General features: G+C 41.7%; 2 protein-coding genes across 8 annotated transcripts in view; one reads left to right on the top strand and one right to left on the bottom strand.

The window, feature by feature from the left end:
- The first annotated feature begins 1,452 nt into the window (after window positions 1-1,452).
- LOC109889525 (guanine nucleotide-binding protein G(s) subunit alpha) lies at window positions 1,453-9,792 on the top strand. 2 transcript variants are annotated; one of them, XM_020481008.2, is made up of 3 exons: window positions 1,453-1,825; window positions 3,517-4,321; window positions 7,021-9,792. In XM_020481008.2, exons 1-2 carry the CDS (start codon window positions 1,717-1,719, stop codon window positions 4,308-4,310), a joined length of 903 nt encoding a protein of 300 aa, XP_020336597.1. In that variant the 5' UTR covers window positions 1,453-1,716; the 3' UTR covers window positions 4,311-4,321; window positions 7,021-9,792. The 2 variants fall into 2 exon arrangements, with proteins under 2 accessions (XP_020336597.1, XP_031678798.1); XM_031822938.1 differs by lacking the exon at window positions 1,453-1,825 and having other exon boundaries at window positions 1,832-4,321.
- The window catches only part of LOC109889524 (liprin-beta-1-like), a 70,983-nt gene continuing 54,133 nt past the window's right edge, over window positions 7,851-24,700 (bottom strand). For 5 of the 6 annotated variants that reach the window (XM_020481007.2, XM_020481004.2, XM_031822937.1 and 2 more), the window contains 8 exons: window positions 22,519-22,630; window positions 22,147-22,235; window positions 14,498-14,620; window positions 12,339-12,464; window positions 11,950-12,138; window positions 11,584-11,742; window positions 11,157-11,222; window positions 7,851-10,755 (listed from right to left, as the gene is read on the bottom strand). In XM_020481007.2, coding sequence (XP_020336596.1) covers window positions 10,672-10,755; window positions 11,157-11,222; window positions 11,584-11,742; window positions 11,950-12,138; window positions 12,339-12,464; window positions 14,498-14,620; window positions 22,147-22,235; window positions 22,519-22,630 — 948 coding nt within the window. In that variant the 3' untranslated portion in view covers window positions 7,851-10,671. Of the gene's footprint in view, window positions 10,756-11,156; window positions 11,223-11,583; window positions 11,743-11,936; window positions 12,139-12,338; window positions 12,465-14,497; window positions 14,621-22,146; window positions 22,236-22,518; window positions 22,631-24,700 lie in introns of those variants that run through there. The other variant, XR_004209720.1, reaches the window with a different exon arrangement.

Here is a 24,700-nt window from a genome sequence, read left to right as displayed (position 1 = left end):
CCATGTGATAGCCAACGCCTCCTTCTCCACTTGAGCATATCTTTGCTCTGTGTCGGATAAGCTTCGGGAGATGTAAGCTATTGGACGCCAGTCCATGTTGTCCTGCATCTGTGTGAGGACCGCCCCTAGCCCAAAGGATGATGCATCTGCTGATACTTTTGTCTTAGCGTGGGGACGGTACTGGGCCAGCACTCTCTGTGAGGTCAGATCTCCTTTGATTTTGTCAAACGCTACCTGTTGCATGTGACCCCATAACCAGTCATTCTCTTTGGCTAGTAAGTCTCTCAGAGGTTTGGTTGTACCTGAGAACTGTGGGAGGAACTTACCCACATATGTGGCCATGCCTAAGAAGGTCCTGACTTCAGCCACATTCTGGGGTCTGGGCATATCTGTGATGGCGCTGATCTTCTCTGGGTCCGGCTCTATTCCAGCTGCACTGATTTTGTGTCCCAAGAACAAGACCTCCGATTGTGCAAAAGTTCATTTTTCATTGAGTGTCAGGCCAGTCTCCTGGAGTTGGTTCAGAACTGCTGTGAGCCTTACATCATGTTCTGCTCTGTCCCTTCCGCATGGACTATGCAGCCACTCAGCCCATCCAACAGCTGGGACATGCGTCTTTGGAAATGCTCAGGGCCGGAAGCGATTCCAAATGGCAAAACATTAAAACAGTAACGGCCAAACGGTGTTATAAACGTTGTGAGTGTCCTACTCTCTGATGACAGCGGTATCTGCCAGAAACCTGAGCGGGCATCCAGCTTTGTGAAGACTTGTGAGCCATCCAACTGAGCCAGTGACTGCTCCACTGATGGTAAGATGTGTCTCTCTGCAGAGTGCCTCATTCAATTTAGTCATGTCCACACAGATCCTTATTTCCCCATTGGCTTTTGGGACCACTACCATCCCTGCACACCAGTCTGTGGGACTCTCTATTTTAGACACCGCCCCAATTTCTTCCTTCCTCCCCAACTCTTCCTTTACTCTGGCCAATAAAGGGATAGGCACCCGGCAGGGGGTGGTTAGGGCATAGGGGATAGAATCCTCTTTCAGGCGGATTTTGTAGTCACCTTCTATCCTTCCTAGACCAGAAAACACTTTTGGGAATTTCTTTTTAAAAACCTCACCTGGGTCCTCTAATTCGATCACAGTCTCAATGAGTTGCAATGCTTCAATTGCTGGCAGCCCCAGCAACGGTCTGGCTAGAGTCAATGACGAAGACAGGCTGGATGGCACTTTTGTCTTTACTCTCCAGTTTAATCACCAAGTGCCCTACCACTGGTAAAATCTTATTACTGGGCCTGTACAGTTATTTGTTTGTAGAGAGCAAAGGGCCAGCTATAGCTATACAGCCTAGTTGGGATAGCTGTCACTGCTGCCCCAGTGTCTAGTTTAAATGACACAACCTCCACATTGAGTTTAATGTCTGAATGCCAGCCAGCATTGTTTTCCTTTACTTCTCCCAGAAAGATGCTGTCCTGCTGTGCCTCCTCTGAGACCTCATGCATTTGCTTTAATCGACAGACAGCTGAAAAGTGTCCTCTCCTGTGACATTTCCTGCATTCCGCATCCTTTGCTGGGCAATCTTTCCATCTGTGGAAAGGGGATTTCCCACATTTGCGACAAACACTTGAACTAGCTACTGGTGCTGTCTCTGATTGTTTTCTCCACGTATGTCTCTGTTCTGTGTTCCCCTACGTTTTTTTTTAGCTCTGAAAATGCATGTATTTCCTCACTCTCTTCGTTCTGCGAGGAGCTGCTGTCGCGCAGTATCGTCTGATGTCTTTTTATTGTCTCACTCTGCCTAACCTGGTTTACAGCTTTGGACAAGGTAAATTGGGAATCCAACTAACTTTTCAGAAAGTGATATATTTCTTATTCCGTCTACAATCCGATCTCGGATCAGCTCTTCCTTGAGCGCGCCAAACTGACAATGTTCTGCTAGTTTGTGTACAGCTGTGATAAAACTGTCGGTGGTTTCACCCTGCTCCTGTTAGCGCATATTAAACCTAGCTCTCACAAAAATATTGTTGTGTCTCCCTACAAAATGCGTTTCAAAACAGTCTTTAACGGCACTGTAGTTAAGTTTCTCTTCCTCGGTCAACGTTGAAGCATTTAATATATCCTCGGCTTCATCACCCATAGAGTAGATCAGTGTATTAACTCGAAATGCCTAATTTTTCACGTTTAAGCCTGATGCTACCCTGTACCTTTCAAAGCGCCTGATCCATTTCGGACAGTTTTTAATGTCCATACAAACAAAATTATCCGGGGGACGAATGCGAAATTCGTCAGCACTAGCCACAGGGCCTGTCCGTGTTTTCGCCAGAGCCCGTTGAACTTGGAGTCGCAAACCCTGAAATCCGGCCAGCTTCTTCCTCTTGCAACATGTTGCTTAGCAGTAACTTACTCCTTGCTCGTTAGCTAGCAAAATAATGATATGCGCTGTTTTTATCTCCGACACTGTGCCCTCCCTGCTTTGAAACAGCCTGAATGTATGATTTACTTGGTACGTCCTTCACATTTATGTTAATTTTAAAACCACTTCTGACACCATGTAGTATGATCTAAAATAAGGACGCGCGACAACCAGGTTCTAGCTCCAGCATGTTTATTAACCTAACCCTCGCATGTCCTACATAGGTAAGTGCATGCAAGTAAGAACTTTGGACCTAGGTACTCCCTGCGAAACACACATGACTCAGAGAGGAAGGAGTTGAATGTTAAAGTAGCTAAAACAGACTAGTTTCCAGGCTACTTTGGACCATATTTGTCTCGATTCATATTCTAAAACAATTACTGCCTTGAGACTAATCCAAAAATCAAACAACGTGACAAGAAGTGAAAATAAAAGCGTGACTAAACCAGAATAACGTGGTAAGGCTACAACAAAACACTCGGAAGAAGGTTGGTCAAAATTAGCTTTGGAACATGGCCCCACGACAACCACAACAACATTGCCTCTGTTCGTGAGAGTACGCAGCTGAACGGCGCCCTGGACTAGAGCTCGGTCTGATTCATCTGCTGTGATATTCCATTTGTTTTACCCATCTGGCTGTGGTGGAGGGAATGTCGCTTTTTAGAACTACAAATGTTTTTAAAAAGAAAAATAGTACATCTTTGGTGAAAAAGTCCTATACCCAAACAGTGTTTCGGAGTGATATTGTCAGGGAGGGTGGGGTCTTTTTTTGTGTGCCATTTTCTCAATTCCTCATAATCTGATTGAAGAACAAGTTTTTATTTTACACCTGTCACAAATCTTGAGGAAGGTGTTTTTTTCTTGGATCAGTCTAGCAATTAGCATAATTAATGTACCATTTCCCCTCCTTTTCATTTTCTCCCTGTTTGGCACTCATTAAATGGATTAGGGGGAAGGCCCTGCAATAGACTAGCGTCCTGTCCTGTGTGTACTTGTACATCAAGCTGCCTCACACTACAGAAATAGGCTCCTGCCCTATGGGCCTTTCTGGCTCAGACAAGGCTACTTATTACTTTACCTCCTTTTATTGTATTTTTTTTTAGGAAGATGGCTTGTTTTGGCATTGGTAATAAGACCAAAGGCAAATGTGGAGAAGAAGAGGAGAGAAGCAAACAAAAGGATTGAGAAACAGCTTAAAAAAGATAAACAGCAATACTATAAATCTCACATGCTCCTACTACTAGGAGATTGTGACTCAGGGAAAAGCACAATATTCAATCAGATGCGATTGTTGGACACAGAATTAACTGCGGAGGAGAAATTAATGCAATACATGCAACACAAAAAAGCTTCAGGCATTTTTGAGACATATTTCAGAGTAGGAGAATACGTTTTTTATTTGTTCAATGGCAGAGGTGGATGGAGATCCATAAGGAGAGTGTTTTGTGACCAGTCGGCCTATATTTTAGTGGTGGACAGCAGCAGCTATGATATGGTGTGTCAGGGAGACAATCAGACCAACCAACTGCAGGAGGCACTAAACAACATAGAGAACCTCTGGCGCAGAATGCGGACAATGGACCGTCCTGTCTTCCTCTTTTTGAACAAACAGGACCTGCTAGCAGAGAAGGTGTTGGCTGGGAAATCTAAAATAGAGGATTATTTTCCAGAGTTTACACACTACACTTTGCATGAACATACAACACCAGCACAAGGGGAAGATCCAAGTGTCACCAGGGCAAAGTACTTCATACGTGACAAGTTTTTGAAGATCACAGACAGTGGAGATGTGGATATGCACAAATGTTTTCCTTTTTTCACCTGTGCAATCGACTTGGAAAACATCCAGCGTACCTTCAGAGACTGTGGAGATAAGTTAAACTTTTGCTCGTCATGAATGCAACAAAGGTGAGTTAGTTTGTGTTTGATAAATGTTTGAAACCCTATAGATTATGTTTAAAAATATATGTTTTATCTTGCATATGAAATGACAGAACTGGTTCTCTCCTTTTACAAATGAATTGCTGTTTGATGTGAGGACATTCTGTTTGATTCCCTGTGAACCATGCCATATTTATTGATCCTTTCTGCACTCCTTTGATAGTATGTATTTTTAACTAGCATATTACGTTGTCACACTAAATATCTGCATGTTCCATTTCTGAAAAGAATATGTATGTCTAAATATATTGATATTTATACATTTGGCGCACCCCATACATACGGATGTTTTCCGCTTATAAATCCAACCCATCCTAACACTGACTGCATGAACAAGCATTTTAACTGCCTGGAAAACGCCCTTCATGCCCCATGTATGGTGACAATAAGCCCTTTATTTGCTGTATAACTTGGAACTACTGGAATTAGGCCACAGCAGTTTCTAAAAGAAAGAGAAATGATCATATTTTGTAGAAGTGTGGGCAGAATGTTTTGATATTTAGCAGTAACTTATGTTGTATTTGGCAAAGGACTCTGACAGCTCCTGAAAGCGAAAAGAATGACACATTGTTGTGGACCTGTCAGCAGAACGTTTCAATTCAACAATGTTTCTCATCGACTTTCCCCCAACCTAAATATGTTGGACTGCCCGCGAATTCTGAAACATCGTCTAGGATACAAATATATAGATCATGAAATTACAGTAGGCTACATATGTAACGCCTGTCGTCGGAAGGAGTGGACCAAAGCGCAGCGTGAAGTGTTTATGATTTTTTTTATTATCAAAAAACACTCGAACAAAGTAACAAAACGAAAGCGAACAGTTCTGTCAGGTAACAGAGACTAAACAGAAAATAACTTATATATGATCCCCAATCAGAGACAACGATAAACAGCTGCCTCTGATTGGTAACCACACTAGGCAAAAACAACAAAGAAATAGAAAACAGATTCTCCCACCCGAGCTATTTGCATAAAATAATTACAGTGCCTTCCGAAAGTATTCACACCCCTTGACCTTTTACACATTTTGTTTACACACGTTACAAAGTGTGATTAAAATGATTTAATTATCCCTTTTTGGCAACGATCCACACACAATATTCTCATCTCAAAGTGGAAGAAAAATTATAGGAAAAAAGTAATGAAAAATAAAAGTGAATATATCTTCATTAGATAAGTATTCAACTCTCTGAGTCAATACATGTTAGAATCACCGTTAGCAGCGATTACAGCTGTGAGTGTTTTGGGGTAAGTCTCTAAGAGCTTTATATACCTGGATTGTATAATATTTGCCCACTATTAGTTGTGACTTGACGCAAAAGTCCCAACTTTAAATCTTCGTCATAGTTCTTATTCTTCTTCTGCACGCTACTCCTCTTACACCGTTTAAGCTATAAACGCCATTCAAACTTTCAAACGTAAAGACTGATCTGGAATAGTGTGCTTCCATTTAACTTTTTGGATAGCTTTTATACTATTACACTTGTTGTCCTCCATCCACTTTAATGGGAGTTCCTAAACAATCTAAAGGGCCCATTGTGACATCATGACTTCCAACATTCAGTGTAAACAATGTAACTTTTGACACAAATGAGCTACTTTGACCACTTTCCCAACAAGTTAGACAAAAAGTTAGAGGATATGACATGTCTACTTCTCTGCTATTCAAATCTGAAATAGGAACACAAATATATTCATAGGATCAAACGATTCAGCTGTTTTAGTAACCACATCAACAACTTTTTGTATAAACTTTTACAAACACCTGCCATTTTGACCACTTTTTGAGCCATTTTTTTGTCTTTTTTTTTTTTTTTACAACAATGCCTCCTTGTCTTCTGTACTCTTTTGTTACAGTTTGAATATACTGTGGTATTCTAGTAGGAGATGTATAAAAGTGTAGTAGGCTAGTCAGAGTAGTTATTTGTAATGAAATATGTGCCCCACTATCAAAATAATAAGACCAATTATTTTACTAAATGTCACTTTGACAATATTTAACTGCTTGGCCTAAGGTAAAAAAGTTAAACTTCTTCCACTACCACAAAAGTCCCAAATTGTCATTGTAAAGAAGAATTTGTTCTTAACTGACTTGCCTAGTTAAATAAAGGTTAAATAAAATACAAATAAATCATTTTTTCTTAATGTACTGTGTAAGAGTACTCTTCTTCCATTGTGTTATGAATAATATTGACAAGGACTCCAGCATGTAGCACCAGTCACAAGTGTATTATCTGATAGGGAAACAACATGGATAGCACGTCATGCAATGCAGCCTCCACAGATCATTCTACTCTGCACTCGCACGCTGGTTTGGCGCTTGTTGACTGGGAAAACCATAGTTACCAAAAATAGTTTACAACATGAAAATTACAATGCACAATATACTAATAATTTCACAAATGTACCTGATTGGTAAACAGCATGGATAGCACGCCATGCAATGCAGCAACCACAGATCATTCTACTCTATGCACGTGCGCTGTACAAAATACATAAAACACACCCAGACACAGTGAATAACCAACTAGCATTATCTGAAATTATATTAGACAAAATGCACCACAAATATTCAAAGGAAACACCACATCTCAAGTACAATATTCCAGCAATGTTTACAATTTTTTTAAATATAACTTGTACATTACGATCTGCACTTACAGAAAGGAAGGTCCTCAGCTGGCAGGCTGTATGAAGAGATGCCCGGGAGAAGACCTCAGACTGGATGCCCCCCTGCGCTCCTCAGCCAGCTCCTGAGAGCTTCCCAGGCTCATGTTGGCAGACATCTTCGACTGAAACCTCAAATTGAACTTAGAGCAAACTTTAGTCTAGCGCTATTGAAAGTTTCCCCATTAGAGACAATGGAAAATACTAAAACTCTAAACAAAATTTACAAGACCCTTAGATGAGTTCAGTGTTATTTTTCTCCTTCAATGAAACCTCTCCAGTCATTGTTCTTCATTATAGAGTTGAGGTTATATCCCTAGTTTAGCTCAGGACCACTATATCATGATGGATGATCAAGGTGATTGCCACACAAAATACATTGTCCAGACAACATCAACAGCAGCCAGCTGTGAATGAGGTAGTTTTACATAAAGAACATGGCACACACAGCAGCCTACTCTACTTCTGCCTGAACAGAACCGAGGAAGCTGCAATGCTCTTGTCCTGACCCTCTATTTTGCTTTTAATATCTGTGTAAATGTGTTTTATCTGGTCATCATTCTGCAAATAGTGGCTTGTCAAACCTTTATCTTAAAGTGCACACAGAGTAGGAAACAGCATACAAAGTTGTTCAAGTTGGGCAACTACTGTACAAATGGTCTGTGACTGTCATGTATCCCTTTTATTGGCTTGGCGTTAACAAAAATAAGAGTCTGTACAAACATGGAGAGGTAAAGGCTTTTAAATGGTAATGAATCTGAATTGCAAAACAAACCCATATGCTATATGTTCTAAATATCCAATTCTACTTGAGAAATTAGACAAAGAGTTTCAATTAATTTATTCACCCTAGAAATGGGTAAAAACTCAACCAGTACACAGTAAACTTTATCCTCATGTGGTTAGGGTGTTGCATAACAGTGTCATTGCTTTATCGCTCAACTCTTTCAACATGCTACAACAGCCTGAGTTCGTCACTTTCTGTTCTCTTGCCAATCGAATTCCATAAAGGAGTTGGCAAGAGAGCAGAAACAGACTGGCACCCAGGCTAGCTACGGTATTCTCAAAATAACTATGCTATCTGGCAATATTTATGAATAGTTCTCAGTACAAATTATAATAAACAAGAAATCCATATTCCGTTAGCAGGTGTACAACATTTTGGCAACTAGAAAGGCTTCAATAACATGCAATGACACTTTAAAAAGGAATGATGCGCTTTGAACTGTACATTATAGGTGCAAATAAACACCATTACTGGGAGTGTCTAGGATATTGCGAGATGTGCTGAAAGAATTTGCAGCTGAAATAGTCTGGTTTTCTTTGTAAACCATAGCAGCTGTCTTGGGGAATTCATTTAACTTGGGCAAAACTGCACAGCATATAACAATGTTTTTCATCCTCTGACAGTGACTCTGTTAAAAAGCCAAACATATTCTTTAAAATGACAGACTTTGCAAAAGCCCTACATTACAGCTTAATGTAAAAAAAGGGTTTATCAGATATTGATATGGCTCACTTTAATATTTAAATTCCATAGAAAGATGGCTAGTATAAAAACAATGAGTACAAACGTCTCCAGTATCCAGCTGGTAGGCAAATTATGGTGGCATATTGCTCTGAAATATTTCCTCTCCAAATAGGACAGTTAAAATGGACTTGTACTGTCAATAGTAGTTGGCTAAGGCCCAGTTCTCTGACATTTTAGAGAAACATTTTCCCACACTCAAGAAGTTTCGTTCACGCACACACACACACACACGAGAGAGAGAAGAATGAATATTGAGAGAGAATTGACATTGACTAAGGAAAATAAAATAAGTAAAATAAATAAATTGATGATTAAAGGTTAAATGTTAAATTTTGAAAGCATGGAGAAATGTATAGTGGCAGAGGTGATTAAAGGGTGATTAGAATCATTTAGTAAGAGGGTTAACAACGTGTGATTTAAGTAATCCAGTTCATGTGATGTTTGCTTTAAGGTATGATGCATATAGACTATGTTTGTTTAGTTTAGAGGAACAAGGCCTTAGGGCCTGTTGGAGATTGTTAATGGAAGGCTATAATGTTGAAATGTAATGATTAAATGTTTACATTTTTGGATATTTAAGAGGTAATGGGAGTAATTAGTTAAGTTGGAGGGGGATTAATATGGTGCCAAGTGGGGAATGTTAATGTGAAAAAAAAAAAAAAGTTTAAGGATGTTAGATTGATCTGGAAATCTCCAGGTTAGAACGTTTAGGGGTGAAGCGGATTGACATGCAATTTAGGTGAGAAAAAGTGGGAGTTAAGGGGGCTGAAAAAGCACCTTTTTGAACGATGGCCACATTAGGTGTTAACCACTAATGCTGTAGATTTATAGCCTAAAATATATAAAATCAAAAAATATTGTTTACTTATCACTTTTACATTTTAGGTATACTCAGTTAATTTAAAGTAACATTCTAGGAGGAATCCTTAAGGTTACCTCATTGATAGAGGTGTGGTAAAGTAGCTGTTAGAGTTTCTAGACGCCTTCTGAGGGACTGATCATCCTGTGGGGGGGAGCCAAAAAACTGTTGAGAGTTGTAGAAGCCTTTTCTTGTTATTAAATAATGTGCTTCTCATAAAATTGTAACAGACAAAACATTTTATTGGAACACCCCAACAGGGATTTAGTTAAGGGTGCTGAAGGTTGTCTATCAATTTAATTTACAGTAAATGTTTGCTTATAAATGATTTGTGATTGATTGGGGAATTTTTAATAAACTCACTTTATTGTTCTAAAACCCTGTGTCATCAGTCATACAACTGCATGTCGTTTTATGAAATATGCTTGATTATTTGAGGATCTCTAGCTAATTTACTTGGTTAATTATTCCATAGGAAACCCGAGTTGCTGGTATAAAGGAACATGGGACCCGAACAATAGGTACTGAGTACATTGGTAGGAGTCGTAGGAAGGGGTGTCTCTCGGCTAAAAGCCAACCCAGAGGAGGGCGACCCGTTCAGTGTGCTGAGGTTGACACTCTGGCCCGGACAATCCTGAGAAGACGCCGGGTTTATAAGGTTCAGGGTGAGGGAGCGTAGGCACTCTACTTCGGGGATAGCCCACTTTACTGTAAGGCCCTTACTGTTGAGCTTGAGGAACAGTCCCTTGATGTAGACTAGCTCAGAGGTAAGGCAGAGAAGGATCCATCAGATCTGTAGGGATTCATGAGGATTGATAACTGACCTGCTATTGGGTAGACAGGGGCGAGTTGAATTGTTAATCCTGCAGAGGTGGTATTTTAGCTTTGACAGCACCTTAAAAAACAACAGTGTATCAGTTCACATGACAACAGACATGGACTTTTTAATTTCTTTAAAAATGTTTTATGCCAAAAACACTAAAAGGAGATCTGGTGCTTGTTGGGAGTTACGAAAAGTTGTTGGGGGGTATGGAGAGATGTTGGGGGTACGGAGAGTTGGAGGGTACGGTGGAGTCGGGGTGTGCTAGTGGGCACACCTGGGTTCAGGAATACTTTGAGTGTTTGCTTTAGCCTGCCTGGAGTGCCACTTTTATGCATTCCATCCCAAAAGGCAAGCTCAATCAAGCACAGCTGAAGTATTTTAAATGATTCCAAATAGTATTTCAATCCAGGTCGGCTAGTCCCATGGCGCTGGCCTCAAACGTTGGAATCGTCATCTGTTACGCTGGGGTTGGGAGAGTTGGAGATCTCTTTGAAGAATTCATCATCTTTCAGCATGCTCTGGAAACAGACAGGAAATACAGGAAAATAAGAATGAATACTAGAGGAGAACTGTAAAAAAAAAAAAAAAAACACTGAAATATTCCCATATTTATATTACAAAGGCCTCTTATACCCTAAAATATTGTTTAGTACAACTATTTGGATAGTCCTTAGTAGATGTTCAATACTCTGTCAACAACATTTGAACTAACTATCCACTAACCCCAAGCCTCAACTTTAACCCTTACCCTAACCTTTATTCTAAACCTAACCATAACCTTGCAATATGTTGCTTATCAACAGATGGTCATGCGATCAACAAACTATCTGTTGATCATCTATATGGGACTACCCAAATATAGTGACATATTGTTATCCACAAACCATATCAACATAACACAAGATAGTTTCCTTCATACCGTCAAGTTTTGGATGCCCTCAGAGAAGGCTCCAATCTGCCTCACAGTTCCCTCGGAGTCCTCCATCTACAATAACAGATACGTTTTTTTGACACTCAACACCACTACTAAAAACACCTGTTAGCAGACCTGTTTGTGTATTCCTTCAGAGCAGCTGAACACTAAGTAGGCACAGTGTGCCTCAGTGTTCAATACATCTCCTGTCACGGTACTGACGACCAAACTCTAAACATTTAGAGAACAATCTAAAGGTGGAGGTTGAATGTAAGTATTGATGTAATGACTTATTTATTATTTGGAGAACTTATGTGTACTGAGCACAATGCCGCCACTACAGAGAAATGTCGGGCCAAAATGCGTGGGCTACAATCAGCATAGGAGTTGTGCAAGACAGCAAAAACAGATCTGGGACCAAACCAAAGTTGACCTGTTCTAGCCGGTCCATATCGTCCTCGTAGAGCTCATAGCCTTTTTGGAAGCTACGTCCCTTTGGCATCTCCACGTCCATGGGGCAGACATACTCCTCACTCTCGTCCTGCCTCTTCTTTCTCAGGCTGCCAAAGCTCCCAAATGTCATCTTCCTCAGCTGGTGGGAACAGATCAATTCTCAAATGATTATGAATTGAGACTAAAGTTAATACCCAAAACCAGTGTCAAACACATGAGAACAATATCTTACCACAGCCAAACCCACATCTTCCCCATCACTCCTCACCCCTACCTACAGTAAAACCATGGCTGCATCCAAAATAGCACCATATTTCTTATATTGTGCACTACCTTTGACCCCTACCTTGACCTTGGCGGTGGCTGTAAGCAGGGTGTAGTCGGGGTTCTCTAGATAATCCTGTTTGAGCCCCTGGGCCTCAGATCCCACCAGCAGGTTGAAGTGGGTGGCCAGGTGCCTCCGCAGCAGGGTCTTGTTGGGGGGAATGTTCAGCAGCAGGGCCATGGTCTCCACATTGAACCGAGGCTCCAGCACCTGGGGGAAGAGGGAACATTATGAGATTGGGATGCGTCTCAACCTATCCCACTTCTCATTGTAAAGATACAATTATAAATAACCAAAGTTTCATAGACGAAATAACCCATCATCATTTCTACGCAGTCTCTGTTTTTTAGATATTCAAGTTTAAATTAAGACAATTTTGGGCCACATTAAATCTGATCATTCTTTCTCACCATGAGTCCCCCATGCACGCCGCTGCCCCTCAGGTTGGGGGCGTACTCCGCCAGGTCTACTGATCTCAGCCACTCCATTACTCTGTGATTGGTCCACTGGGAGATCTCTGCTGGTGTGATATTGTTCTGACAAATCAGGAGAACATAATGTGTTTATCAACACAACAAATGACTGAGCGACAGGATATGATAACACTTGTGTAGATTGAAGAAGTAGAGAATGAGTAAACAACAAAAAGGGGATGGTACAGTAACTATATAAAAGGGTGACTTTATAAGGAGGTTTGACTGGTTCAGAGTTCAAAGTGCCACCATGGCACATCGATAAGAATGCAAATGAAACAAGATAAAGCAGGAATCCAAATAGTGGGGTTTTATTTCACACAAACACAGGAGCACATGGGGAAAGGATGCAGGATAATGTTGTGGATTGATCGCATTTTTCAGCTTGGTGGTTTCGGGCACAGCACCAGCATCTCTTGAGGTTCTGGATCCAGTTTACCGTCTGGTCATTGGTAATCTGTCTGAAGTGTGCACATCTACTAATGTGGTGATCAGCTGAATAGCAGGTTGCACATGTGGGTATACGGGGTGATGATGGGTGATGATGGCTGACGACTCAACCTGACCAGTCTGATAGGTTGAAGGATACAGCACCTGTGCTAGATCTATAGTCATGGACAAATGTTTTGAGAATGACACAAATATAAATTTTCAAACTCTGCTGTCTCAGTGTCTTTAGATATTTTTGTCAGATGTTACTATGGAATACTGAAGTATAATTACAAGCATTTCATTAGTGTCAAAGGCTTTTATTGACAATTACATTTAGTTGATGCAAAGAGTCAATATTTGCATTGTTGACCCTTCTTTTTCAAGACCTCTGCAATCCGCCCTGCCATGATGTCAATTAACTTCTGGGCCACATCCTGACTGATGGCAGCCCATTCTTGCATAAACAATGCTTGGAGTTTGTCAGAATTTGTGAGTTTTTGTTTGTCCACCCGCCTCTTGAGGATTGACCACAAGTTCTCAATGGGATTAAAGTCTGGGGAGTTTCCTGGCCACGGATCTAAAATATCTGTTTTGTTCCCCGAGCCACTTAATCATCACTTTTGCCTTGTGGCAAGGTGCTCCATCATGCTGGAAAAGGCATTGTTCATCACCAAACTGTTCATGGATGGTTGGGAGAAGCTGCTCTCAGAAGATGTGTTGGTACCATTCTTTATTCATGGCTGTGTTCTTAGGCAAAATTGTGAGTGAGCCCACTCCCTTGGCTGAGAAGCAACCCCACACATGAATGGTCTCAGGATGCTTTACTGTTGGCATGACACAGGACTGATGGTAGCGCTCACCTTGTCTTCTCCGGACAAGCTTTTTTCCGGATGCCCCAAACAATCGGAAAGGGGATTCATCAGAGAAAATGACTTTACCCCAGTCCTCAGCATCCCAATCCCTGTACCTTTTGCAGAATATCAGTCTGTCCCTGATGTTTTTCCTGGAGAGAAGTGGCTTCTGTGCTGAAATGCAGTGGAAATGTTTTTGGGGGATTCAGTTCATTTGCATGGCTAAGAGGGACTTTGCAATTAATTGCAATTCATATGATCACTATTCATAACATTCTGGAGTATATGCAAATTCCCATCATACAAACTGAGGCAGCAGGCGTTGTGAAAATTCATATTTGTGTCATTCTCAAAACTTTTAGCCACGACTGTACAGATGAAATGCTTGAATTCACTAAACTGCTCAGCGGGGAGTTTCTCCAACAGGAGCTCAACATGTTTATTGTCCGTCAAGCACAACATTGAAAGGAAAATATAAGTTGGCCGCCCCGTGCATTCACCAACAGGAATAAGGAAGACTAGAGGGAGAAACTACTGCTTAAATAGTCACGGGTGCTAATGAGCAAAGTGAAGACAGGTGAGGTGAGTGGCAATGGAGGGACGTGGCCAGAGGTTATGGGTGAGGACATGAGCCTTCACAACAGTAACAGTAGCATTGACAAGTGTTCATGTATCCCTGGAACCAGGGTTGTGTTCATTAGGGCCCACACCAGAAAACAATTTCAACAACGGAAAGCAACAATAAGCCCTGTTTCAGTCAGTTGTCTTGCATTTGTTGCCTAATGAAAACGACCAGTGTTCCAGTGGCCTAACCTCATCGGAGGGCCGTCGGCGCAGGCAGTTGGGCTCGTAGTTGTTGAGGCGTAGCACCTGGATGGCTCTTTTGATGCTGAGGTGGTGGAGCACACTGCCCACCTTCAGAGACAACAGGTCATCCTAACAGAGGACACACAGGAACAAGAATGTTAAGAGTAATATGTCAGGTCAGACGGAAAAAGGCGGCAGGAGCCCTCAGTTGAGTTAGTGATGAGTTTTTCATTAAGCAAAGAAAAAACCTACTACCCAGCAGGTAAAGTCATAATCTGATGAGATTCTATATGGTTGTCTTGACCGAAGTAATATCAAGATAATACCGTTTTTTCCCCCAATCGCGTTGCTGCTATTTTCACAAGTATGCAGTGAATTCTCAAAAGTCTAGTACAAAATGCCAAACTGGTAACACTTGTAACGCAGTAAGTCTTATATTCAAAATATAGGTATGTGAAATACCATGAGAACAGTTTGATTTAAATCACTGAAACAATATCTTCTCAATTTACTTGTTTTAACAACCAGTTAATCCAATAGCAAAGAAAGTATATGCTACAGTACTGTAAATGATAGTACATTACACTGTTTTCACAGTATGCAATACACCCATCATAATTGACTGGAAATATAATTTCTATCCCATGTTTAATCAAAGGTGTGGTCATTAAAGACATCTTTCACAATCATTGATTTGAATGGTGGTGGACCATTCAAATCAAATTGTATGTCACATGCGCCAAATACAGTGAAATGCTTACTTACAAGCTCAACCAACAATGCTTGAATAAGTTAAGATTTTAAAAGTGTTATGTAAAAAAATAGATAAGTAAAAAATAGAAAATAAAAAAGTAACAAATAATTCAACAGTAGCAGCAAAATAACAAGCAAGGCAAAATACAGGTGGTACCGGTACAGAGTCAATGTGCGGGGGCACCGGTTAGTTGAGGTAATATCTACATGTAGGTAGTTACTAAAGTGACTCTGCATTCATTATAAACAGAGAGTAGCAGCAGAGTAAGAGAGGCATCTGAGTAGCCCTTGGATTAGCTGTTCATGAGTCTTAAGGCTTGGGGGTAGAAGCTGTTAAGAAGCCTTTTGGACCTCGACTTGGCGCTCCGGTACCGTTTGTCGTGTTGTAGCAGAGAGAACAGTCTATGACTAGGGTGCCAGAAGTCTGACAATTTTTAGGGCCTTCCTCTGACACAGAGGTCCTTTTGAGGATGAGGACCCATGCCGAATCGTTTCAGTCTCCTGAGGGGGAAATAGGCTTTGTTGTGCCCTCTTCATGACTGTATGGGTGTGTTTGGACCATGATAGTTCGTTGGTAATGTGGACACCAAGGAACTTGAAGCTCTCAACCTGTTCCTCGACAGCCCCGTCAATGACAAAATGGGGTGTGCTCGGTCCTCTTCCTATAGTCAATCATCTCCTTTGTCTTGATCACATTGAGGGAGAGGTTGTCCTGGCACCACAAGACCATGTCCTGACCTCCTCCTTATAGGCTGTCTCATCGTTGATCAGGCTGTTGTTTGCCGAAACTTGGTGTTGGAGTTGTGCCTGGCAATGCAGTCATGACTGAACAGGGAGTACAGGAGAGGACTAAGCACCCACCCCTGAGGGGGCCCCGTGTTGAGGATCAGCATGGCGGATGTGTTGTTCTCTACTCTTACCACCTGTGACGGCCTGTCAGGAAGTCCAAGATCCAGTTGCAGAGGGAGGTGTTTAGTCCCAGGGTCCTTAGCTTAGTGATGAGCTAAGAGGGCACTATGGTGTTTAACGCTGAGCTGTAGTCAATGAGTAGCATTCTCACATACAGTTGAAGTCAGAAGTTTACATAGACATTACGCAAATACATTACTCAGTTTTTCACAATTCCTGACATTTAATCCCCGTCTTAGGTCAGTTAGGATCACCACTTTATTTTGAGAATGTGAAATGTCAGAATAATAGTAGAGAGAATTACTTATTTGAGCTTTTATTTCTTTCATCACATTCCCAGTGGGTCAGAAGTTTACATTAACTCAATTAGTATTTGGTAGCATTGCCTTTAAATTGTTTAACTTTAGTCAAACCTTTCAGGTAGCCTTCCACAAGCTCCCCACAATAAGTTGGGTGAATTTTGGCCCATTTCTCCTGACAAAGCTAGTGTAACGGAGTCAGGTTTGTAGGCCTCCTTGCTCACACACACACACCTTTTCAGTTCTGCCCACACATTTTCTATAGGATTGAGGTCAGGGCTTTGTGAATGCCACTCCAATACCTTGACTTTGTTGTCCTTAAGACATTTTGCCAAAACTTTGGAAGAATGCTTGGGGTCATTGTCCATTTGGAAGACCCATTTGTAACCAAGCTTAAACTTCCTGACTGATGTCTTGAGATGTTGCTTCAATATATCCACAATTCTCCTACCTCACGATGCCATCTATTTTGTGAAGGGCACCAGTCCCTCCTGAAGCAAAGCACCCCCACAACATGATGCTGCCACCCCCGTGCTTCACGATTGGGATGATGTTCTTCAGCTTGCAAGCATCCCCCTTTTTCCTCCAAACATAACGATGGTCATTATGGCCAAACAATTCTATTTGTTTCATCAGACAAGATTACATTTCTCCAAAAATGATAATTGTCCCCATGTGCAGTTGTAAACCGTAGTCTGGCTTTTTCATGCCGGTTTTGGAGCAGTGGCTTCTTCCTTGATGAGCGGCCTTCCAGGTTATGTCGATATAGGACTGGTTTTACTGTGGATACAGATACTTTTGTACCCGTTTCCTCTAGCATCTTCACAAGGTCCTTTGCTTTTCTGGGATTGATTTTGCACTTTTCGCACCAAAGATCGGTATATTCAATACCTTCACGTTTGCAAATGAGGAGGATAAAGACGAGTTCACGGAGGAACTGGATCAGTTTGATGCATATTGTTCACCTAAGAAGAACGAGACATGAATGTTGTGTTTCACTGTCGTATACAACAGCAAGGTGAAAAGTTTGACGTCTTTCTTACTGATTTGAAATTAAAAGCACAGACATAATTTTGTAGACCTAACCTCATCTATGCTTCAAGATAAGACTGTTTGGTATAAATGACTCCAGAGAGAAAGATTTCTGAGGGAAAGTGAGTTATATTTGGACACTGCAGTAAAAATATATGTCAGGCGAATGAGCTGGCACAATCGCATATTAAAACCTTTAGCTCCACACCAGCAAGCACTGCTATGGAGGTGGAAAGCGCAGCAGTGGATATTGTAGATAAGGAGACAAGGGGGCGCTATGAGCAAAGGAGCCACAAGCAATATGACTGATCAAAGGATTCACAAGCAATATGAATCTAACAGGAAGGAGTTGTGACATTTCGCTACAAGTGCAAGGGGAAAAAACATTTTGGGGAAAAATGTGTATCGCAAAGGACAAGTATGGGGGACAAAATGTTCACACTATTGAAATGGAGGAGAATGAACAAAGTGATTTGTTTGTGGGCACTGTGAGGACACAAGGGGGCGCATGGAGGATGGGCAAGAACCATCACAGGTCCATACTATAGCTAGTGACCATTGGGTTGTACCACTAGTGGTCAATGGTACAATTTTGACCTTAAAGCTGGATACAGGAGCTAAAGTCAACCTAATTAATATATGAGGGATGTTCATGAGTTAAAGCACAAACCAGTCATCATGCAAAAGGATGTGGCTCTCAAAGCGTACAATGGCCACGCAATTGAGACTAAAGTTTTGTGTCGGCTAACTGTAAAGCGAAAAACAAGAAGCCACACACTTATGTTTGTGATTGTACCAGAGGGGCATGATTCTCTCTTGGGGAATACAGCATGTGAGTCGTTGAGACTGGTTAAGCGAGTGTACACCATTAATGACTGACTGGCTGCACAGTGTTCAACGGGTGACAAGTAATCAAAATGGTGCGGAGATTGCGCAAAGATATTCGGATGTGTTCACAGGATTTGGAGCAGTACCTCTCCTTCACTCGATTACCCTCAGAGAGAATGCCAAGCCAGTGATTCATGCACCACGCAGAGTACCGGTGCCACTACAGAAGGATCTAAAGGAAGAGTTGGGAAGAATGGTGAAACTCGATGTGCTCGTGAAAACAGAGGAGCCAACCAACTGGATCAATTTCATGGTGTTGTTCGGAAAAGGAATGGCGATCTGAGAGTGTGTATGGACCCCAAAGACCTTAATAAATGTATCAAAATGAGCATTTTAAGATTCTTAAGAGGGATGAGATAGTGTGTGAAATGGCTGGCGCATTATTTCTCCAAGTTGGATGCTTCAAATGGATTCTGGCAGGTGAGGTTGGATGCAGCCAGCACCAAGTTTTGTACAGTCAATACCCCCTTTGGAAGATATTCCTTTAAGAGGTTACCTTTTGGCATAAGTTCTGCCCCTGAGCTCTTTCACAAGGCCATGGAAAGGGTCATTGAGGGGTTAGAGGGAGTTTGTGTGTGTGTTGATGATTTCCTGGTCTGGGGGTCCACTATTCAGGAACAAAATGAGCGGTTGGAAAATAATCTGCAGAGGGTTCAGAAGCATGGTTTGAAGCTAAATCGGGCTAAACGTCAGTTTTGTGTGAAGGAAATCAAATTTCTTGGGGATAGGCTATCATTGGAGGGCGTGCAGTCTGATCATACCAAGGTCAATGCGGTGAGGAAGATGGCTAATCCAACACATAGGAAAGATATTTAGCAGGTTTTTGGGTATGGTCAATTATTTGGGAAAGTTTGTACCAAATCTGTCAGCTAAAACAGTGAACTTAAGGACACTCCTTCAGGACAAGACAGAGTTCTCGTGGAACAGAGAACATGAAAGAGAGTGGAACAATGTAAAGAACATTTTGGCTGAATAGCAAGTGCTAACTTTTCTCGAACCTGACAAGGCTTACTAAGGTGACCATGGAAGCCTCCATCAAGGTGTGTGGAAGCCTGTGGCTTAAGTGGCCCGTTCTTTGACTGATGCCGAGAAGTGTTATGCTCAAATAGAAAAGGAGCGCCTAGGGTTGGTCGTAAGAAGTTCCACTGTTACATTTACGGCTTAAAAGGTGATTCTAGAAACAGACCGTGAACCCCTTATTCCAATCTCTCAAAACAATCTGAATGGCATGCCTCCTCGTCTTCGAAGGATGTTGATTAGATTGCAACGCTATGATTTTGTTCTAACCAATGTGCCTGGGTCAACTTTAGTGGTAGCAGATGCCCTCTCAAGGGCTCCATCTGTGGTGGCCCAAATCAGGAAGAAGTTTCCTTGCATGTGGATATGGTCATGGAGTCCCTTCCTGTTTCAGAGCAGCAACGACAGAGAATTGTTTTAGAGATGACAACAGATCCCATTCTTTGCAAGGTGATCCATAATCTGGAAAATGGCTATCAAAAAGGCTCTTGTAAGCAGAGCTGTCAGTGGTCAAGTGTGCTGTTGAAGAATAACAGAATGGCGATACCTACTTTAATGTGTCAGGAGATGCTAAAGAGAGTACATGAAGGACATCTGGGAGCTGAGAAATGTAAGTGAAGGGCCAGAGAGTCCCTTTATTGACCAAATATAAATTCTGACATTCAGCAAATGGTGGGAAATTGTGACATCTGAAATTTCATTAGACAGCCTAAGGAGCCCATGGTTATGTACCCACCACAGCCTGGGAAAAGGTTGGAGTCGACTTGTTTCACTGCAATGGTAAGGACTATTTGTTGACTATCGACTACTTGTCAAGACTGTCATTTTGCACTTGAAATAATGTTTTGCTAGGCATGGGACTCCCTAGTGGTTGTTTCTGATAATGCACCTCAGTTTGCTTGCAGTGAGTTTTAGATGTTTGCAGAGCATTAGGAGTTCAGACATAACCTCTAGTCCGCTATATCCTAAAAATAATGGGAAGGCTGAAAAAAGGTGTGCAAATCGTGAAGAGACTCTTAAAAAAAGGCAGCACACAGTGGGACTGATCAATACTTGGCTTTATTGTCTTACAGAACAGCGCCCTTGGAATGTGGCCGGTTACCTGCAGAAATCTTAAAATGGGACGCAAGTTGCGTTCCATGTTGCCTAGTTTCTGCCTGAATGACTGTCATTAGCTGTGAATGATAGGGCCCTACAGCTGAAGGCAAGACACAAATTCTACTCTAACAAAACTGCTAGAGAGTTGTTACCGTTGGCAGCTCAGGATGTGGTTCGAATTCGGGATCCGAATTCATGGGATAGAAAGGCTTCTGTATTGGAGGTTGCGCCTTGATCATATACAATCAGGACAGAAGATGAGTCTGTGTATCAGCGCAATAGACAAAACCTTTTGAGAACACAGGAGACGTTTGAGGACACTGGCATACTGCCACTGGACTCCAAAGAATGGAGAACAAGTGGGAATGTGACAGAAGGTACTAGGAGTGTCCAGAAGCTTCAAACACAGACCCTGCACAGGTCTGAGAGGGCCAGAAGCTTCAAACACAGAGCCTTAGACCCTGCACAGGTCTGAGAGGGCCAGCAGGCCTCCAGAAAGACTGAATATTCAGTGGCGATGTTTAATGGACTCAAAGACTGACTCATTGAGTTGTTGGGGTTTGTTTTGATATGTTCATGATTGACTATTGGAAAACAGAGAAGAATTGATATTTGTGAATTGGCATTACTTGTTGATGAAATGTGTACATTTCTATATTTAAAAAAAAAAACAGATAGATGAAGAAAATAAAAAATATGTATTGATGGGGTTCTGAGTGATAGTTTACACTCTTATGACACCTGCGGTATATGTGAGGCAATGGTGGAATAACATTACAACTCGTTAACTATGATTGACGGTGCTGGTTGTCCTTGCTCACTGTAACTAACAAAGTAATACACAAACTTCTTCCATTTAAGAATGATGGAGGCCACTGTGTTCTTGGGGACCTTCAATGCTCCAGAAATGTTTTGGTACCCTTCCCCAGATCTGTGCCTCAACACAATCCTGTCTCGGAGCTCTATGGACAATTCCTTCAACCTCATGGCTTGGTTTTTGCTCTGACATGCGCTGTCAACTGTGGGACCTTATATAGACAGGTGTGTGCCTTTCCAAATCATGCCCGATCAATCAAATTTACCACAGGTGGACTGCAATGAAGTTGTAGAAGCATCTCAAGGATGATCAATGGAAACAGGATGCACCTGAGCTCAATTTTCAGTCTAATTGCAAAGGGTCCGAACACTTATGCAAATAAGGTCATTTTTGTTTATTATTCATAAATTAAAATAAATAAAAAATTAAAACCTGTTTTCTCTTTGTCATTATGGGGTATTGGGTGTAGATTGCTGACGATTTTTTAGATTTATGTGGAAAATTCAATGGGTCTGAATACTTCCCGAAGGCACTGTACTTGTGAGAATTGCACGAAAGCGATGGAAAAAAACTAATAGTAGTGTGGTGCATGGCAAGTGTTTTTGTGAGCGGTCTTATATCAAGCCATTGTGTAGTGATTGCGTCCAGAGGGTAAGACTATGCCTTCTCCAGTGTTACTAATCCATGCTGTTCAGTCTAATGTGAACTAGCAGTGTGATCATTATGCCCAGAGACATACGACATATATCTCTATCTGCGGCTCTGATCAGACCCATGCATGGCCTGAGGACAGGAATATTGGTGGGTGTGTGTGTGCGCGAGCATCAGTTGGTCTGACTCACTACTGTCATATAGTGCAGCATGCGGCCGTCCACCCTCCCTTCATCGAACTGAGTCTTATACTGAGGCAGGCCAATGTCATCCAGCCATCCTGAGGAAGGAGACGAGAGAGGGGGAGAGAAGGCGAGAGAGGGGGAGAGAAGGCGAGAGAGGGCAAGAAAGAAAGAGTGAGATTTGCCAACCTGCCAGTCAATTTTGCCATCAGAAATCAAACTTACATTTTGAGAGCACTTGAATCAAATTTATAACTAGTAAATTGGATTACAATTCATTCAAAACGCCCACCATATAATTTAGAAAACATGAGATGGTGTAAGGCATAGTGAAACCCCAGTATAAAACCTTGACCCCATACTGGCAGTTAATCTACTCACTGGTCACCCAGTTGTAGTCCAGTTTGCCCTTATTGTCATCCTCCTCAGAGCCCAGAGCCTGCAGGGCCAGTTGGAGCTTCTTCCTGTGCAGAGAGTGTTTGATGCCCAGCTCCTAAACACACACGTACGTGCAAATGCGCACACAGAGATAACAACCATCCAAAGTCAGTGTATTATACACCACACCCCCAGGGCAGAACAGAGACACAGTTAGCCTGACAACAAGGATTACTTCCATCCATTTGATTAACTGCTTACAAAGTACAGTATGTTTGGCCAGAGTGGCTACAGAGTACAAAAAGAGGCAGGTTCAAAATAAAGTGCTGTGAATATTTGATGGAATATATGGGATCTGAACATCTGAAATCTGTTGCTGAGATGCACCGGGCTTCAACAATTCTGCCATAATATAGAATACTTTTATATGAATGAACGAATTACACAGAGTATACAAAACATTAAAAACATCTGCTCTTCCCATGACAGACTGACCATACGACAGCTATGATCCCTTATTGATGTCACTTGTTAAATCCACTTCAATCAGTGTAGAAGGAAAAAAATAAGGATTTTTAAGCCTTGAGACAATTGAAACATGGATTGTGTATGTTTGCCGTTCAGAGGGTGAATGGGCAAGACTGAAGATTCAAGTGCTTTTGAACGGGGTATGGTAGTAGGTGCCAGGCGCACCGGTTTGTATCAAGAACTGCAACGCTCCTAGGTTTTTCACGCTCAACAGTTTCCTGTGTGTATCGAGATTGGTCCACCAACCAAAGGACATCGAGCCAACTTGACAACTGTGGGAAGCATTGGAGAAAACATGGGCCAGAATCCCTGTGGAACGCTTTCGACACCTTGGGCAAAAGGGGGTGCAACTCAATATTAGGAAGGAGTTCCTAATGTTTTGTACACTCAGCGTATATTGAAAATACTGTGATTGAAGAACAATTGTTGAGAGATGAAATAATGTAATCACTTTTTACCTGGTTAAAGTTGTTTACTCTAAATTCAGACTGGAGTATTCTTTTAATACTCATACTTTTTACTCAAACACCCGCGACCCATTCAAAACGTACGGCGACCCATTCAAAACGTACGGCGACCCATTCAAAACGTACCGCGACCCAAATTTGGGTTCTTACCCACCAGTTGAGAATCGCTTCCTTACAGGATTATTTGCCTGATTGTTAAGGTCCTTAAGTACGGTACAATAATACATAGCCTCTGGCTTTGACTTCATCAATAGGTGTTTTAAACCAGGGTTGCTTCAACCCTGAGCCTAATGGGAATATGCCAGGAATATGCCATCCTGAACAAATGCTCGATTGATTTAAAGACATTAATTGTTGACATTAATTGTTGATTTTACTGAAATGGATAACACGATTAAAGAGAAACGCACAGCTCTGCAAGGAGCTGTTAATGATGATGGCATATTCAATTAACTGATGCAAAATAACCAAGCACTCCAGGACAAGCTGTTAAAATCAAGAAATTCAACCAAGACAAAAAAGACAAGGCCAAGGACAAAGTCTACTTCTGGAGAAACCCTGATAAAAGAGGTCCTGCTCCTGCTCCTCCTCTCCATGACAGACGCAGGAGGGCTGCCGCTTACACCCCCATCTGACCAACGCTCTACAACCAGCACCTCATCGGCTTCCAGTGCCAGTTTTTTATCCAACGAGAGACTGGGCCGACGTTAGGTCGGAGGTGGCCGGGCACGTGCACCGACGAGATGCAGCGCCCGACAGGGTAAGAAGAAACGACTACCAGAGGCAGAGGGGACCATTCACACGTTCCCAGAACCCACGGGACTGAGTGTTCTTAATTTATCAAGCAAGATATTGATCCCTGCCCATGTCTCCTTGCTTAATAAAGGGTTATCTTTGTGCCTACAACTCAGTGCAACAATTGATGTTAAGGTAGACATGTTTAAGTATTTTAGAAACATCCGTTTTAAGGGGATACTTTAGCTCCCACAATCGTGATATTTCTACTGAACATGTAGGTTTCTCACCTGCACATACTACGACTCCTTTTAGAAGTAAGAGTTATTTTATACCTCCAGCCAATCACAATCACTCTATTGAGACATATTGCAGACTTGTTGAAAAATATGTTGGTCATCTCCTTACAAGCAAACATGAGTACATATCTTTCCATAATTTACCAAAGGATGAAA

This window comes from Oncorhynchus kisutch, linkage group LG4 (genome assembly GCF_002021735.2).
Source record: "Oncorhynchus kisutch isolate 150728-3 linkage group LG4, Okis_V2, whole genome shotgun sequence".
Lineage (NCBI taxonomy): Eukaryota > Metazoa > Chordata > Actinopteri > Salmoniformes > Salmonidae > Oncorhynchus > Oncorhynchus kisutch.
Note: the sequence above shows the minus strand (reverse complement) of the source record. Positions and strands in the feature narration are given on the sequence as shown.